The 16,396-nt window shown below is 40.6% G+C and overlaps 1 protein-coding gene across 3 annotated transcripts in view; it reads right to left on the bottom strand.

The window, feature by feature from the left end:
- The window catches only part of PAPLN (papilin, proteoglycan like sulfated glycoprotein), a 90,985-nt gene that overhangs the window by 9,152 nt on the left and 65,437 nt on the right, over window positions 1-16,396 (bottom strand). For all 3 annotated transcript variants that reach the window (XM_042446920.1, XM_042446922.1, XM_042446921.1), the window contains 8 exons: window positions 15,254-15,383; window positions 12,061-12,679; window positions 10,932-11,066; window positions 10,204-10,328; window positions 7,246-7,375; window positions 3,350-3,487; window positions 1,197-1,324; window positions 214-322 (listed from right to left, as the gene is read on the bottom strand). In XM_042446920.1, the coding sequence (XP_042302854.1) occupies window positions 214-322; window positions 1,197-1,324; window positions 3,350-3,487; window positions 7,246-7,375; window positions 10,204-10,328; window positions 10,932-11,066; window positions 12,061-12,679; window positions 15,254-15,383 (1,514 nt within the window). The remainder of the gene's footprint in view (window positions 1-213; window positions 323-1,196; window positions 1,325-3,349; window positions 3,488-7,245; window positions 7,376-10,203; window positions 10,329-10,931; window positions 11,067-12,060; window positions 12,680-15,253; window positions 15,384-16,396) is intronic.

The raw sequence follows: 16,396 nt of genomic DNA, 5'->3' as shown, positions 1-16,396 counted from the left end.
AAAGGTAAAATTTAAAAAAAAGGAAAAAAAAGAAAGGTACTATAGTTATTAGACACCCCACTAGATCACACATAATCACAGTCCATATGTTTTAGCGGACTGTTAATGGGGTTCATGGCACAAAAAATGGTGAAGATCCCCAGATGTTAAGAGTCAATTGCTTCACTAGTATTGAAGGGAAAAATGATGTGGCTCCTTTTTTGTTTTCCTTACCTTGACCATCTTATATTCACATTGCTTCCTGTCACAACACACTGAAGCTCAGCATTCCCCCCCTCTGACACAGAGAGGCTGGGCAGCAGGCCAGCGATTCTCAGCTCTCCTGAGAAGGAAAAGGGCATTGTCAATCTCAGGAAGATCCTGCCCAGGGTGCCGGAACGGACTCTCTGAATACACAGCTCTGACTGTAACTGGTTGTAATAACCCAAAGCCCTGTTGCTGGTGTGAACTTGGCCCCTCTAACTGGACACTAGCCTACTGTAGAGTGTGGGAAAGGAATCTCAACATTATGTCCCACAATAGCAGCCTTTGTCCAGAGCCCTTAGTGATGTAACCATCAACCTATAGTTAAATGCTTCTCTTTTCATGGCGCTCCTCTAGCAGCAAAAAAAAAATGAACTCTTGTCTTAAGGGGAGGGGGATTCTCATAGCTCATCTGGCCACAGAAATAAGCTCTTCCTACAGCCACCCTTTTTTTCTTGCTCCAAGGAGACTATGACCATTACAAATTGAAATCAGTGGCGTAAATGACTTCCCCAACTGCAAATAATAATAATAAAAAGAAACAGAAAAAGAGCTGACTGCATGTCCTCCTCCTCCTCTTCCCTTAAACCAGTGTTGTTTTGTGCTGTAAACATATTACTGGTGAAGCTGCTCTAATTTATCGTTGGGCTGATTCGCAAGTGCCATTCATATAGTGGTTGCATAAAACAGATCCATTACAAGGGCAGCTTCATTTGTGTGAGTGGCTGAGTTTGGGCGTTTTTTTACACCACAGCATGGCCAGCTGCTCTGGTTTATTGTTGCAAGTTGTGATGGCCTAAAGTATTTACTAGGGATCCATGCACATCGTTCCCATCTCAGACTAGCTGTAGGTGTAAATTAACACTCAGTAATTGACATTGCACTAATCTTTGATTTTGCAGTAGCAGTAAAAATAAAACTCAGTATGTGTGTGTGTGCACACATTTTAGTACCTCTAGGTCTGAGCTGGATTCTTCTCTGATCCTGATCCCGACCATTGGAAGCAATACAAGTAAAGACACCAGCATCTTCAGCTGCAAGACGACTGATTACTAAGGCTCCATCAGACTGCTGTCTGTGCCTGGAAGCCAAAAGTGGGAAAGGAGAATACAGTGCATTTAAGAAAAAGAAGAAATGAAAGCCATTCATATTAGGAGTGGGGACTCCACACATAAGACTCAAACTTTCATTGGCCCCAGCCAAAAACAAGGAATCATAAATGTTGCAGTCTAGAGGGCTACAGGTTATTCACTTTGGAATAATACAGTTCAGGAATTGTGTTGAGATGTTAAGTGCTCAAAATATTTTCTGAATGTGATCAGCATGACTCCTCCAAACATTTCTCAATTATTGTCAAGTTCATATGATCTCTTTAAGGTTAGCTCTCATCAGTACAGTCAACCATACATACCCACAGATACTTTATCCATACATTTAACCATCCATGGCTTGAAAATACACACATTCCAAAAAGCAAACCTTGATTTTGCCATTTTATTTGAGAAACACCATTTTGCAACCCACTGTATTTAACCAAACCCTGGAACCAAACTCTAGTGGATACCAAGGTCCCACTGTACTGGCATGAGTCCTGTAAGGTTAATGAAAAACTTTAGGAACATAGGAGGGTGCCTCATTCATTGGTCCATCTAGCCTAGTATTGCCAATTCTGACTGACAGTAGCTGTCCAAAGTTTCCCCCTTTTTTTTTAGTTTTAAGAAGCCACTCAAGAAGGCTAAACAAATATTTCTTAGCTGAATGATGATGCAGTAATTTGTGGAATAAATCATACATCCTGAGACTCAGGCTGCTGCCACACTGCAGAATTGACACAATTTGATAATATTTCAACTATCAGGGCTCCATCCTATGGAGTCCTGGGATGTACAGTTGGTTGTGGCACCAGAGCTCTCTGAAAAAGAAGGTTAAATATCTCACAAAACTGCAAACCACATAGCATTGAGCCATGGCAGTGTCAAACTGCATTAATTCTGCAGTGTAGATACAGGCCTAGTCTCTCTTTCACATCACATTGGATGTTTCTAGTTCTAGTTCCCATGTCTCCCATACATGTACTAACCAAGCCAAATCCTTCTTAGTTTATGAACTCACATGAGATCAGGTGTAGCATGGTGGTCTGTCTCTTTTAAATTAATATTTTAAATAACTTGTAAAATGTAGTGGGTTTCATTCTTCCTCCTCAGTTTAACTGTGAAAGGGCATTGTGTGCTTTGTGTGAGGCTCTGGAAATACTCTGACCAGAAATCCACAACAAACTTCAGATGATACAGAAAATTTATTAACAGAACTGGAACAAAGTATTCTCGCCACGTCTTTGCCAAAACTGAGAGTCTCAAATGGAATCAGAACCTTAAAATTCCCTCCAACCCCTCCCCTTGAGTTGCTGTAAATAACTATAATTATTCTAGATAGATCAGTCCCCACTTATTAACATTTTGCCACATAATTATGTTGGATTGATTTCATAACCAGAATAAGGTCTGGTCACCAAAAGGACATTGGTGTGGGTGGTGCATGGTATTCTTAGCACAGAGAAGAATAAAAAGAGGAGAAAAATAACTGAGCACATAGACTGAAGAAAGAAAAGAGAGGGTAATGAAAGGGAGTACCATGAGACTTGTGGAAAGAAAAAAAAGTGCATTGCTGATATGGGAATGCAGATTGCCCTTTGGAGGAACAGTGAGATCATAGATATAGTGCAGGGAGGAAATGGCATATCTCTTAACAAATAGAATTGTAGGCTGCCTTGATCTGGAAACACAGAGAAGGTGTAACTCAGACAAGGTTGTGCAGAAGCGTATGTAAAAACACCAAAGAAAGAAAAATAGGGCAGTGGGAATAACAGATGGAAATTCAGAAAGGCTTACAATTGAGGCAGAAGTGTGTGTGAAAAATTAAGATAGAGTTTTGGGATAGTACATAATGGGGCAAAGAAAGAATTTGGTTTTAAATAATACAATTAGATTTGTAACAAAAACACTGATCAATAATTAACATAACAATGTAACCCTGTAAATAAAATTCACTCCTAGATGACATAGAGAAATACAAAAGAGTGGCTGAAAACTTCTGGTTTTCAGCTTACCTGGCAGAGGAGATGGGCTGTCCATCCTTCTGCCACTCAATGTTTAGAGAAGGTGAAGCCTCTACACGGCAAGGCAGTCTGACTCTTTCACCAATGTTGGCATCAACTACCGAAGGGTCATTCTTGTACATTTTTAACCTGAGAATCAGATGTGTTCAGTATCAAAAAGAGAAGCAGAATTCCAGTTCTACATTTTAAATCAATCTAAATACAAACAAGTGGCTTCTTGCCTCTAATCAGAGTTTAAACAGGTGACTGCTAAGGCTCCAGCTCAGCCTGGGTACTCTTCTCCTTTCAACAGTTTGCAAAGTGTAAGCTTGTATAAACACATCTTTCCTAAGTGTTCCTTTGGCTGCAGGCCTGGTGCATGCCCCTTAGCTACAAGAATCACATGTTATTCAAATGTTCTTTTGCACAACACTCAACATAAATTATCCCATGAGCCCAGAACTATATTTACTGAATATGGTGAATGTCTTAGACAAACAAGCAGGAAAAAAATACTGGAGAGTAAATATACCATAACGTTAGCAAGGTTAGTGTTAACAAAAAACTGGAAACAAAGATATAAGACTGGTTATTTAAACTGTATGAAATGTGTGAGATGGATATGTTAACACAGATGCTTGACTGGAAAAGTATTCTCTGAAGATGCCAGCCACAGATGCTGGCGAAATGTCAGGAAGAAACTCTTCTAGAACATGGCCACATAGCTTGAACAACAACAACAACAACAACAACAACAAAAACCTATGGATGCTGGCCATGAAGGCCTTCGACTTCACATTAACACAGATAATTAATGGCAACTGTGTTAACCAATGTAAGAATGAATAGAAGATACTGAATCCACTTTGGCAGGGGAAATGGGGGGAAAAGGCAACTTTGTTTAATAACCAGTTTATTTATTGTTGTTGTTGTTGTAAATGTAAGGATGAAACCATAGCTCTAAGGTATGTATAAGAAAGAAAGAATATAAATATAGGAAAATATACAAACTAGAAGGTAGTATAGCAATAATTATTATAGATAAGGGGGGATTTAGAAAAATAGCAGAAATACCTGGTACCAAGTGTAGGAAGTCAGGAAAGGGGGAGGGGAAAATAAAAAGTAATTTAAATAAACATTTAGGTATGTAGATTTTATTATATTATTATAAAAGGGACGTTTGCATAAAAAGTGGCCAGAAAGAGAAATAGGAGAAATAGGGAAACAAAGGAAAAAGGAAGGAAGGAAAGAAAGAAAGAAAAAGGAGAGGAAAAGAAGGACAAAGTATATGAGAGAAGGTATAGAGAAAGTGAGAGGGTGAGAAGAAGTAAGAGGGTTGGAGTGTAAGTAAGAGGGTAAGAAGAAGGGATGAATGGAATAGTGAAGGAGAAGATGCAGAGTAAAAACTAAAGGATAAAAAGGAAAGGAAGTAAAAGAGTAGGATTAAGGTGAGGAAAGAAAGGAAGAATAATGAGGGAAAAGAAGGAAAAGAAATAAGAGATTAAAAAGAAGGACTGAGAAGGAAATAAAGTTGAAGGGAAGCGATAAGGAGAAGAGGAAAGTCAAAGGAAGTTAAGAAAGTTAGAGATTTTGGTAACTAACAATAGGTAGGAACTGAGAAAAGGATGGTAAACAAATATTGCATCTTTAGACATCTTTAGACGAAAGAAAGGAGAGAGTTGAATGGACATGACATATGGTAAGAGAGGAAGTAGAACAGGAAGATGCAATAATAAATAATATATTATTATGTGTAAAGTAAATGTAATATAACAAAATATGTATTGAATGCAGATATGAAATGCTTGAATAAAGGTATATTATGGATTTTTAAAAAAGGATGTTCTTTTGCACAGAACCTTGTCTGGTCCTATATACTGGCTTCTACAAAAAGCTGGATGGATTTCAACAAAGTTTTTTTTAAAGTATCATTCAACTATTTGGAAAGCTCCACTAGCTATATGGGATAGACAAGGCCAGCAAAATTATCATGCCACTCCCAAGTTACTCCTACATAGGAGTCATGGATTGGAGGGAAATTGCCATGCTCAGAATTAGGAGCTAGTGAGGGAGGGATGGATGGAGGCAGATTGGGAGTAATTACAAGCAAGCAGCTTATCTGCCCCACATCACTCAATCAGTTCTCTGCCAAGGGAGACACATTTGCCCCCTCCCCTGGTGGTGTTCCACCAGCCAGAGCCCTCACTAGGAAAGTGTGTGTCTGTTGCGGGGGGGGGGGTATGGACCACCCCAGATGATACCCTAACAGGGGTGACATCACTGCTCCCCAAATACCTGCCTCTGGGCAGAAAAAGGTTGTGTGACACTCTCTTGCATCCCTTTAAAATGCTGGAGCTCAGCAGAAGAGTTGGGGTGAATCGTGAGAGGCTCAGTGGGATGAGAGAGAGGCCTCAGCAGTTTTTTAAAAGTTTTAGTTTTAATTTTTAAAATATTTTAATTTTTTCTTTAAAAACATCATATTTTCCCACTTTGAAACAATTTTCACTTTGAAACTATGCACATGTAAATACAGTTAGGTAGTGTGTATAATGTTGTAATTTAAAGGTATAATTTTAAATTTGCTAGTTGTTTATGTCACAACTATTGCCCTGACCATCAGTGCTATATGGGAATTATGATTTATGAGTAACATTCATACAAAAAGCATTACTAAGGATTCAGTGTGGTGTGGCATGGCAGGAGGCCAATTTGGGGGTGGGGGTAGCATGAGTTATCACACTGGATGATGCCAACGCTAATGATGCCACTGCCACCAGCAAGGGGAAGATCTTCTTATTCAGAAGAGGCTTTTTATTCAGAAACTAGCTGCTGAGGAAGGGGCTTTTAATTGGTGGGCTCTTCAGTTCTTTTTATTGTTGTGTATTTACGTGCTTCTAATTCAACTGTGTTCCACAATTCAACACTCTTTAATTATATTAGAATATTTATTTTTTGTGTTTTAATCTCTTTTTTGTAGCTAATCTTGTGAGCTGCCTTGTGACCCAGTATATACATATACTCATGTATGCATATACAGTACATAAAATACAATAAATGCAAGCATATTTAACCACTCCAAGGGAGTTGCACTTGTCTTGGATGGACAATTGTGGTGACTGTTGCCATCACCAAAACAGTGCACAAAGGGTCTTATTATACTCACACTGGATTAGGATCAGGTTCAGAAAAAAAGCAGGAGTAACTAATGGAGGACTCTCTCCTTCTATTTCGTATTATAATATTCCCTATTCCTACCATAACATTTTTCAGTCTTCAGTGGAACAGCATAAACTTAATAGATTGTGAAACACAGGCCAACATCTTGTTAGTGACATACATGTGCTTAAGTCATATACAACATCACCATTTTTGCACTGCTCATACAAACTGCAGAAGGAGAAGAGGCAGTTATAAATACCCAGTTATCTCTCTATTCCTTTCTCCTCCATTTCTCATCCAAAGGCACTATTCCTTTCTCCCACATGGGCCTTGGCTGCTCCTAGGGATATTGGAGAGGGGGGTTCTGTGTATGAGCTACAGGCAAAGGAACTTTATGCTCCGTGGCTTGCTGGCTAGGATTTCCACTACAGTTGTTATCCTGAGCTGATTCTGGTCTACACAAAGCAATTAATCTTAAACTGTTTTTGTTACCTCTGGGTGCCCACTAAACTGAATTGTAAACAGGTTACTCAGTTTCATTACTGAATTGAATGCAGCCATAAGTGATTAAAAAAGCAATTCAAATAATTGCTTGTCCATGGCAAGAGCCCTGAACTGTTCCTAAAACAAGATGCAGTATGATTGGTTATCCCATCTTAGGGTGGGCCAGCCTCCAAATAGCAAATGACACTGAAGGCTTTGCTACAGTATAGAGAACAGGGAATGATACTAAATTCTGGTAGCTTTACCTGTATGTTACATGATGATGAGAAGAGGTGTGTGGCTGTCCACTGTTAACTCCTGTACCTAACACTCCTTGACTCTGAGTAAGCTGATGATGCCTCCTTGTTCCCTGTACAATAGTAGATCCAGGGGTTTCTAGAGAGGGTGAAGAAAAAAAAAAAGATAACTCTGGATAAGATTGTCCCATAGCTTGTGATATTCTGGGCTTTAGATACCCCATGACATAACTAGTTTTCTGTTTTAAAAAAGCTCCAAGAACATTCATCTGATTTGTAACAACAATGTGTAATTTGAAGGCCAATGGGAATCTAGGTAATACTTATGATCAGAATCCTTTATCACAGTGTATGTTATATCACTTTATGTGTACTGTGGAACCGCCATATCAGCAGACTTCTGGTTTGCAATTTTGACCACCCATGGATTATTCTATGGCAGTGATATGAATGTGCACACATTAAAGTGTGCATATTCATGTTGCCGCCATTGAATAATATGGAGTACATATTATTTTTTGCATCCAGTGGGGGCCTTGAAGATAAAGGATCCACTGTACTTATCTATGTAGTAGAGATGCTAAGAAACCCTGTCAGTTGTAGCAATGAGTCTCTCTAGGGAAATTTTTAATTAGCTCAATTAATTGTTAGTTTGTGCTACAAGCAACCTTTTATGGAACTTTTTCCCACCTGTATACCAAGAGAAAAGCGATCAAAGGAATATTGCAGAGGCAGTATTCTCTAAATGAAGTATTGCTTTATTAAGGGGGGGAAATCACACAACAATCCATGTTCACTCACACATACATGCCAGGACTAAGGAAATCAGGAGTTAGTTTGAAATAGTTGGAGGCTGAACTAACAGCAATACTTACACAAGATGAGGCTTGACTCTGGATCTAACTGTGAGGGGGATGGTGTGGGATACGGCCATTCGAGTGAACAGAGGGGGGAACAGACATATTGGGACTAATCAGAGTTCACAGTGACAGAGTGTCCCCATGCCTTCTAACTAGCCCACTAACAAAGGATTTTGGGGATCTTTTATATGCAAAAACTAGCCAGGAGGCAAAGTTGTTTGTCCTACATCAAAGGAAACCAAATCTATATTATAAAGGATTGCTTGGTCTGGCAATGTCCGTAGTGAGAATGAAGTTGTAAATCAGCCTTATCAGGCTTATCCAGCAAAACATCCTGGCTCAATCACCTGTCTTCCTGACTTTGGAAGTGTTAAAGTTTCTCATTTGCAACTCCCAAACTATTCTGTTTGATGTGCATATGGGGTAGTGTAGACATGACCATTAACCTCAGAGATTATGGTTGCCCAGAGTACAATGACCATTTGGGGCCATAGGGAATGCACACCCCCCAAAATTCAGAAAGTTTCAGCTTAGCATAACACAGTGAATTTCAAAGATGCATAACTAGCAAAAGTGTCTTGATGCGCATCAGCATTCTGATGTGCATGGTCCAGCAGTGCATCACTTTGCTGTAATGTGACAGCAGCAGTGGCCATTGTTTTTAAGTTTCATCCATATTGCTCATTGACCATGGAATGTAAGTTCTAAGATCGCTAAGGCCTTGATCTCTAGCACTCTGGAGCTCAGTCCCAATGCAGCACGAGCATAGCAAAGCCAATGGCACCTAGAAGGACTGTGTGATGCTGCAGCCTGCCAAGCTTTAGACACATACAGATCCCTTGACCAACCCCATTTCTTTTGGAAAAAGAAACAACACAACTCCCTTCTCTCCCTGACTCAGTTAAACTGGATGTGGATGGGAAGTCAAAACATAGGCTGGCTCACTTAGAAAGTACATTGAAAAGACTGTGATGGAGCACTTCTAAAGTTGAAGTGTGAAAAATGCAGCCCTCCAGATGTTGTTAGACTGCAACTCCCATCAGGAATGCTGGGAGTTGCAGTTCAACAACCTCCTCCCTCCCACGCTAAAGGATGGCTTTAATTTTCATACACCTTGCCTGTTGGGACAAGTTAAAAGGACCAGTAATAAGATGATATTATCTTCCCCTGATGGGAAAGAAAGTGAGTAAACTTCAACCTTGCCAGATCTGCTTTATTTGTTTTTTCTAAAAACCCTGAATCAGAGCCAGGCATGACAGATACAGACTTCAGAAGTAAAAGACTGTTTCCTGAGCAGTGTTCTAAAGAATTCTAGGAATGTAATTCCAGCTTAAAAAATAAACTGAGTTCACAGTTTTTTCAAAGAGCCACCCCAGTGATCCTGAACTTTCTTTTTAATCCGGCCCTAATTTAGCGGCTGAATACCTTAAAGCAGGGTGCCCATATATCTTTTTCCAGGACATATCCTACATTTCAACCTTCTGTCCAGAAGGAATTCCAAATGTCCTCCATTTTAAACATGACTAAGAAGGATTAATTTTATTTATGTTAGTGTTTTTAGTTTTTATTTTGTAATGGCCTACATTTTTCTTGAATGTCCTACATTTTACAGGGCCTTGTCCTTCTTTGCAGTTATGACATCTGGTCATCCTGCCCTAAAGGCAACAGATCCTGTCTGGTCTTGGAAGCTAAGCAGAGTCAACCTTGGTTAGTACTTAGATGCTGTACCAGATGCTGTAGGCTGTATTTCTGAGGAAGGAACTGGCAAAACCATCTCTGAGTATTCCTTGCTGAAGAAAACCATATGAAATTCATGGAGTTGCCATAAGTCGACAGGTGACTTGAAGGCATGTGTGCATGCGCACACATATACGCACACAAAATTTAGGAGGGGAAAAGGTAAGTTACTTGTTGCGTCTGTTAAACAATTAGGGAGTTGGACACTTTTGTTGATATACTGAAAACCCCCCAAGATCTGCCAATAGCTCCTAACTCTGAAATGGTATATTAAATAAAAATAAAAAACAACAAATATACAAAACATAAAACACTGCAACTTGGCTTTTGCTTTATAGTTTAGTCAAGGTCTTAAAAGTGAAACAATAACCTTTGATCCGCAACTCAATCTGTCGCCGTTCTGTCCTCCTGTTGTAAATCATGCAGGTGTAAAGCCCAGCATCCTCAGCTTTGAGCTGGCTAATCACTAGGGAACTGTCAGACTGGTAGGTGTGCCTGAAGGTGGAAAGTCAGACCATTGTCAAATATTGCCCCTGGCTCCAAATACACCAAACATGAGGCTGACAGCAAGTACACTATCCCAATAGCCAACAAATAATTATTTACTGGTACAAAAGTAAGAGGGCAAAGATGCAGACGTGGCTGTTCAAGATTTCTAATGGATCAGTAATAGGAGAGCCCAGCAAATAATGCAAAGTGAATAGTTTATCCCTATCACAATGAATCATTCTAAAGAGATGCAGTGAGATACCAATAAAGTATCTGACCTCAAACGAGACATTACTGAAGGGATTATGCCAATTCCAATCTTGATTGACCTTTCCTGACTATGTGCTTTAGCAGTTGGATCTCTTTATATGATCACTGATGTAATTATATGGCATGGCTAATTTCCTGTACCAGAGGTTCCTTCCTTGTCTAAGTGCCAAACACAACCCCTTTGGTATCAACAATACCAAAAAAAGGTGGGTGTGCAGGGAGACTAGGCCTTGGGGTAACAAAATCAATGTCTTCTACTTACTCTGAAACCTACAAACTGGCATATATCCATGTGGAGCGGGTATCCCAAAATGGGGAGGATCCAAGGATCAAACAAACCTGTCAGAAGACACTGGCCGCCCATCCTTCTGCCATTCAACTCTGGGGAAAGGGGAATTGCTAGCTTTGCAGAGAAGACGGATGCTTTGTCCCAGGCCTGCTTCCACTGCAGAAGATGATCCATCCAAGAGGACCCTGAAAGACACATGGTAGTTTTCCTATAAGTTGGCTTTAAAAAGCAGAATGATAAAGGCATCACTGTAAGCCAAAACATACAACAGTTTAACATTTTTTCAAGGGCAATGGAGTCACTAACTTGTCCTATGAATCCAAGTCAGGATTGGATTGATTCAGGACCAGGCTGTGTGCTTTTACAGCTGAGAGGAAGCAGACACACCTTGGCAGAATGGACAAAAATATTAATTGACTGGAGTGAATTAAAACTACTACATCGCTTGCTTGCCAAACCACCAAAAATGATTGACATAAATTCCTGTGGAAAAATTTAGTCAGTTCTTCATCTAGAACAGTGTTATTTTAAGGCAGAAGACCAAAGTAAGCTACCATTTCAAAATAATCCAGGAAATGGAGATTTGTCCTGGACAAACTTACTTCCATTGTTATAAATTCCTCTAAAGGAATATGTGGTTATACCCAGTTTTAGAAAAACAGCTGCCTGGCATCAGAATGTGACCAAGGATTCCAACATAGGAAAGCTTGGGATTCCAGGAGCTGTAGTCCAAAGGAGTCTGGATACCCAGGTTTCACATGTGGCCAGGAGTGTACAGTATTTGCATAGTTAAAACTACTGTGCCAGCAGCGCCCATTCCTTGAGAAGTCAGATCTATCTACAGTGACTAATGCCTTTATTACATCCCATTTGGACTACTGTAATGCACTGTAGGGCTGCCTTTGGAAACTATCGTCAGCTGCCTTGAATCTCACCTTGGGAGAAAGGTGAGATACACATTTAACTTTTAAAATGTTCCTTTAGAAAGATTAGCTCCCTTAAGAAAGAAAAAGAAAGTCCTGGCTGTCCTAATATCTGAGCATGGAGGAGCGGAAATCCTTACAAGAGAGTTACACTGGGCTGCTTTATGGAAGTGTCTCCTTGGTAAATGACAATAAGTTTTCATGCTGCAAAAGCATCCCTTCTGTAGAAAAGCATACCATTTCGAAAAAAAGTTACCTGTTTAGAGAATGTTGGAAGGGTGAGGCTGGTGAGGCTTGGTGCTGAAATACATTCACAGTTGAGCCATCTGCTCCAGATTCCTTCCTCCAGTTTTCACGTTCATGGTGGACTGTCTGACCGTTCAGTGTCACCCGTCTCTCAGAGTGTCCAGAGGCTACTGCCAAGCCATGCAGATGGTTTGCTGGATCTCTTCTCCTTCCCCCATCCATTCCAGTCCCTTGGGGAGACTCAGGAAGGGCATCTATCATCATGGTCCTTGACCAGCTTCTCTCAGTGTGATGTTGTGCTGTGGCAGTTTCTGAACCAGCTTGACTCCCGGCATGGAACATTGTATCTCCTCCTTCTCCATGCCTGTGACTAGTGGCTCCTCTGACAGATTGCTGAGAACCAGAGTGAACATGGTGGTGGTGGTGGTGATGCCTTGTGTCACTTCTTTCTCCTGGTCCATGGCAAGTTTTCATGCACTCCTCTTCAGAATCAAAGTTGTTCTTATTGCCATGGCAGCCCCCATACCAGAATCGATTGCATTTTCCAACATCATTTACAAAGTACCAGCGAGTTGTCCAGTCTGTGCAGGGGCCATGGGCACTCGGTAGCAGACAATCAATAGGATAAGCTACCAAGAGAAGGCAGAAAATAAACAACAGTCATAGATTAGGTGGTTACAGAAATTATTAATTGATTGTATCTCTCAGCCCGAATCACTGTTTTCAGTAACGTTCAATAAATCAAATGCTGTGACAAGACCATCCTGATTTAAGACCTCATGAACTAATTCCAAGCTGCTTTGGCATAGCACAAGTATATTTTTACTGTAGAAATCTGTCCTCTTTTTTTCAAGTCAGTAGGGGGGTCTTTTGCATGTTTTAACTGTGTTGTATTTTAATTTGTAAGCCACAAATTTGACTCCCAGTTTTGGAGGAAAGGTGGGTTATAAATAAAGAAGAAGAAGAAGAGGAGGAGGAGGAGGTGGTGGTGGCTGTGATGGCAGCAGCAGCATTAGCAATTATCACGACCTTTATCTTTACCCTGTTGAGAAAAAGCATTGTCCTTCTTCATGGAACCAGAACATTTGAGGGAAATGAGCATGCCCTCCAACCTGACCATGACCTACATCCAGGGAGAATATACCCCACTCCTGCATGTCCAACATATCCAAGGCTTAATGGTCAGAAAATCCTGTCAGATAGTTCTGTGGGTACAGTAGTTCTATGGATGCCTAGAGAATTTATGAACATGTACTCTCAACACCAACAGTAAAATACATTTCCCAGAATTCATTGGAGAAATCCATGACAACTGATTTTTTAAAAAACAACATAGTTTTGTATTATAGATATGTTCTTTGATGCAAATTCAGAATTCAAAGTACTGGAAGTTCAGTATTGACCCAGTATTAAAAAGTATTAATACTGGATCAATACTGAACTTCCAATGCCTTGAATTCTCATTGTGCATTTAAGAATATATTTATAATTCAAAACTTTGGCTGAGATCCTAGTGTTTCAGTGTAGTATAAGAATCCACTGGTGGAGTTAATATTATGTATCCCTATACCAAATTACAATATAACACAAGTATTTTGGATCAATGGTCAAGGTGGCAGGCTGACAACCCTTTGTGCAATTTCAGTGTACAATGGCATTACAAACAGGCAATTCTCATTCAGACACTACTCATTGTACAGACGCCCCTCCTAATGTGCAGATCTGAGATTCGTGCCCTTGAATATATGCAAAGGGGTGACCTCTGCTATTTGCAATGGTGTGTGCGCCTGGTGCGTGCACATGGGCTGCATGCACAGGGGGCGCCCCATTCAAGCCTATGGGACTTGAATAAGCACAAGCCTCCATTTTCATGGGGGATAGTGGTGGAACGGATCCCCCACAAAAACGGAGGGCCAACTGTATTTTAATGTGCTGCCACATGCCCAGTGACACCCCATGCACAACTCCACTTATGCCACTCTCAGATGGATATGACTGTTGTCCTTTGCCCCCAAAAATCACTCCACACACATAGTGTAACATATGCCTGCATGTGTCACTAAGAGGATGCCAGTATCCATTTGAAAAGCCAGCATGGTGTAGCAATTTGAGACTTGGACTAAGATTTTGGCAGACTAGGGTTTGAATCCCCACTGAGCCATGGAAACCCACCAGGTGGGCTTGGGCAAGTCACACACTCTCAGCTTTACAGGAAGGCAATAGCAAACTTCTTTTGAATAACTGTTGCCAAGAAAACCCTATGATAGAGTCTCTATGAATCAGACTCAACTTGACGGCACTAAACAAGAACAACCATTTAAGACCATTGCCCGTAAAATAAAAGCAGACATTGTGCTCAGAGAAAATGTGGATGACTAGTTCTGGGTTGGCCCCAATGCCCATCCAGAAGCCAACTGGGCAGGGTTGAACAATGCAGCTTTAAAAAGAAGGCAGGGTGCCAGGTTGCTTCAAAGCTATAGTCCTTTGGCCCCTGTCACCACTGACCATGCTGCTTTTGATCTTCAGAGTGGCTGAATGGGAATTAGCCAAGAACAGAAATGAATTGTGGTTTCTTCCTGTAAGGAGTCCTGAACATCGGAGCCCTATTAAAAACTAAACTGAAAGAACACACAGGTTTAAGAGGCTTTTTACAGGAATCGCTTATAAAACTAAAAGAATCCATCAACTGAAACCCGGATGGTGTTATTTTATAAATGTTTTGAATTCTGTCACATATTCTTTTTTTTTAAATTGAATTTTGGATTGTCTGTATAGAATCCTAGAATCATAAAATCAGAGTTGGAAGAGACCACAAGGGCCATCCAATCAAACCCTTTGCCATGTCACAATCAAAGCATCCCTGACAGTTGTCCATCCAGCCTCCGCTTAAAGACCTCCAAAGAAGGAGACTCCACTACACTCTGAGGGAGGAGTGTGTTCCACTGTCAAACAGTTCTTACTGTCAGGAGGTTCCTCCTAATGTTGAGATGGAATCTCTTTTCCTGTAGCTTGCATCCATTGTTCTGGGTCCTATTCCCTGGAGCAGCAGAAAACAAGCTTGCTCCATCCTCAATGTGACATCCCTTCAAATATTTAAACAAGGCTATCATATCAATGTAGTTTAAAACCAAGTCTTCTGCATTTCTTCTTATTTAGAGGAAGCATTAGGTGAATCCACATATCTAAACCAAACTCTTACTTACTTTGGCTGGGTGGGTTGAGACATCCTTCCCCTTGAGGCCCCGAAGCAGAAGCAACATTGTCATAGCAACAACCATATCTAGAAGTCCGGCACTCCTCTGTCGGCCTCTGCTGGGACACAACTCGGCTTGCCTTAGACAAATCCAAATATTACCATTTAGTAGTGCTTGGAAAGATCACATACAACTGAACTAATGTCAGAAATAATTCACAATTTTATTGTAGTTTCCCTTTATGGGCTGTGATACCAATACAAAAAGACAGACTGACTAGAGATGAATTCTCCCTTTTCAGCATTTGAGACTATATATTAGAGAGAAAGAAGGCAATCCAAGCTGTTTCTCTATAACCTCAGGAAACTGCCAGTAGAAATTATAAGCCACCATATGTGGATTTATTTTCATAAACTACTGTAATGAACTGCAAAGGAGGTAAAGGAGAACAGATAGAGAACATTTTTGCTGCAGACCTATAATATTGACTCCTTGTTCAACAGGAACTGAAAATCATATGCTCACACCCCATGGGATACCTAGCGGTCTGCCTACCTATTGCCTAACTGGATCTTTTTTCCGACAGAAAATCTCCAGAGTTTGAGTACTCAGCTGCTGAGCAATGCTCCAAGCAACTCTGTTCTCAAAACAACCTCTATCAGTATCCCTGGGCATTGAGCCCACACACTTTGCCAAACTGAAGGAAATGTGTTATGCTTGATAATTAGGTGTTACAAGCACAGTCCTCAGCTCTTGGAGAGGCTTCCACTTCTCTTATGTTCAGCATAGGGCTAGGCAAAATGCACCCAAAGGCTATTTTTGCAGCCTTCAACTTCTCCGGATTCTATGGACTCTTTTTTTATGACCCAAAAAAAAAAAAAAAGGAAGTGGGGGCTAAATTACTTCTTCTTAGAGCCCCCAGGAAGTTGCAACTCACCTTTTAAATAGGTTGCACATACCTTGCGGCACTATTTAGCATTCAGAACACTCACTTTCAAACTAAAATGTGGACTTGGAGCTACTTTTAGGTTTGGGGGAGGGTTGGCCATCCGTTTTTGGAGGAAAAATTGTCCCTTGACCAGCTGCAATTGCCTACCCTAGCTTAGCACAAACTAGGCAAAGTGAGATGAAAGTCAGACATGACTTCCAGAG

Source organism: Sceloporus undulatus, chromosome 1 (assembly GCF_019175285.1).
Source record: "Sceloporus undulatus isolate JIND9_A2432 ecotype Alabama chromosome 1, SceUnd_v1.1, whole genome shotgun sequence".
Taxonomy (NCBI): domain Eukaryota; kingdom Metazoa; phylum Chordata; class Lepidosauria; order Squamata; family Phrynosomatidae; genus Sceloporus; species Sceloporus undulatus.
The sequence above is the reverse complement of the archived record's forward strand: the minus strand, read 5'-3'. Positions and strand labels throughout refer to the sequence as shown.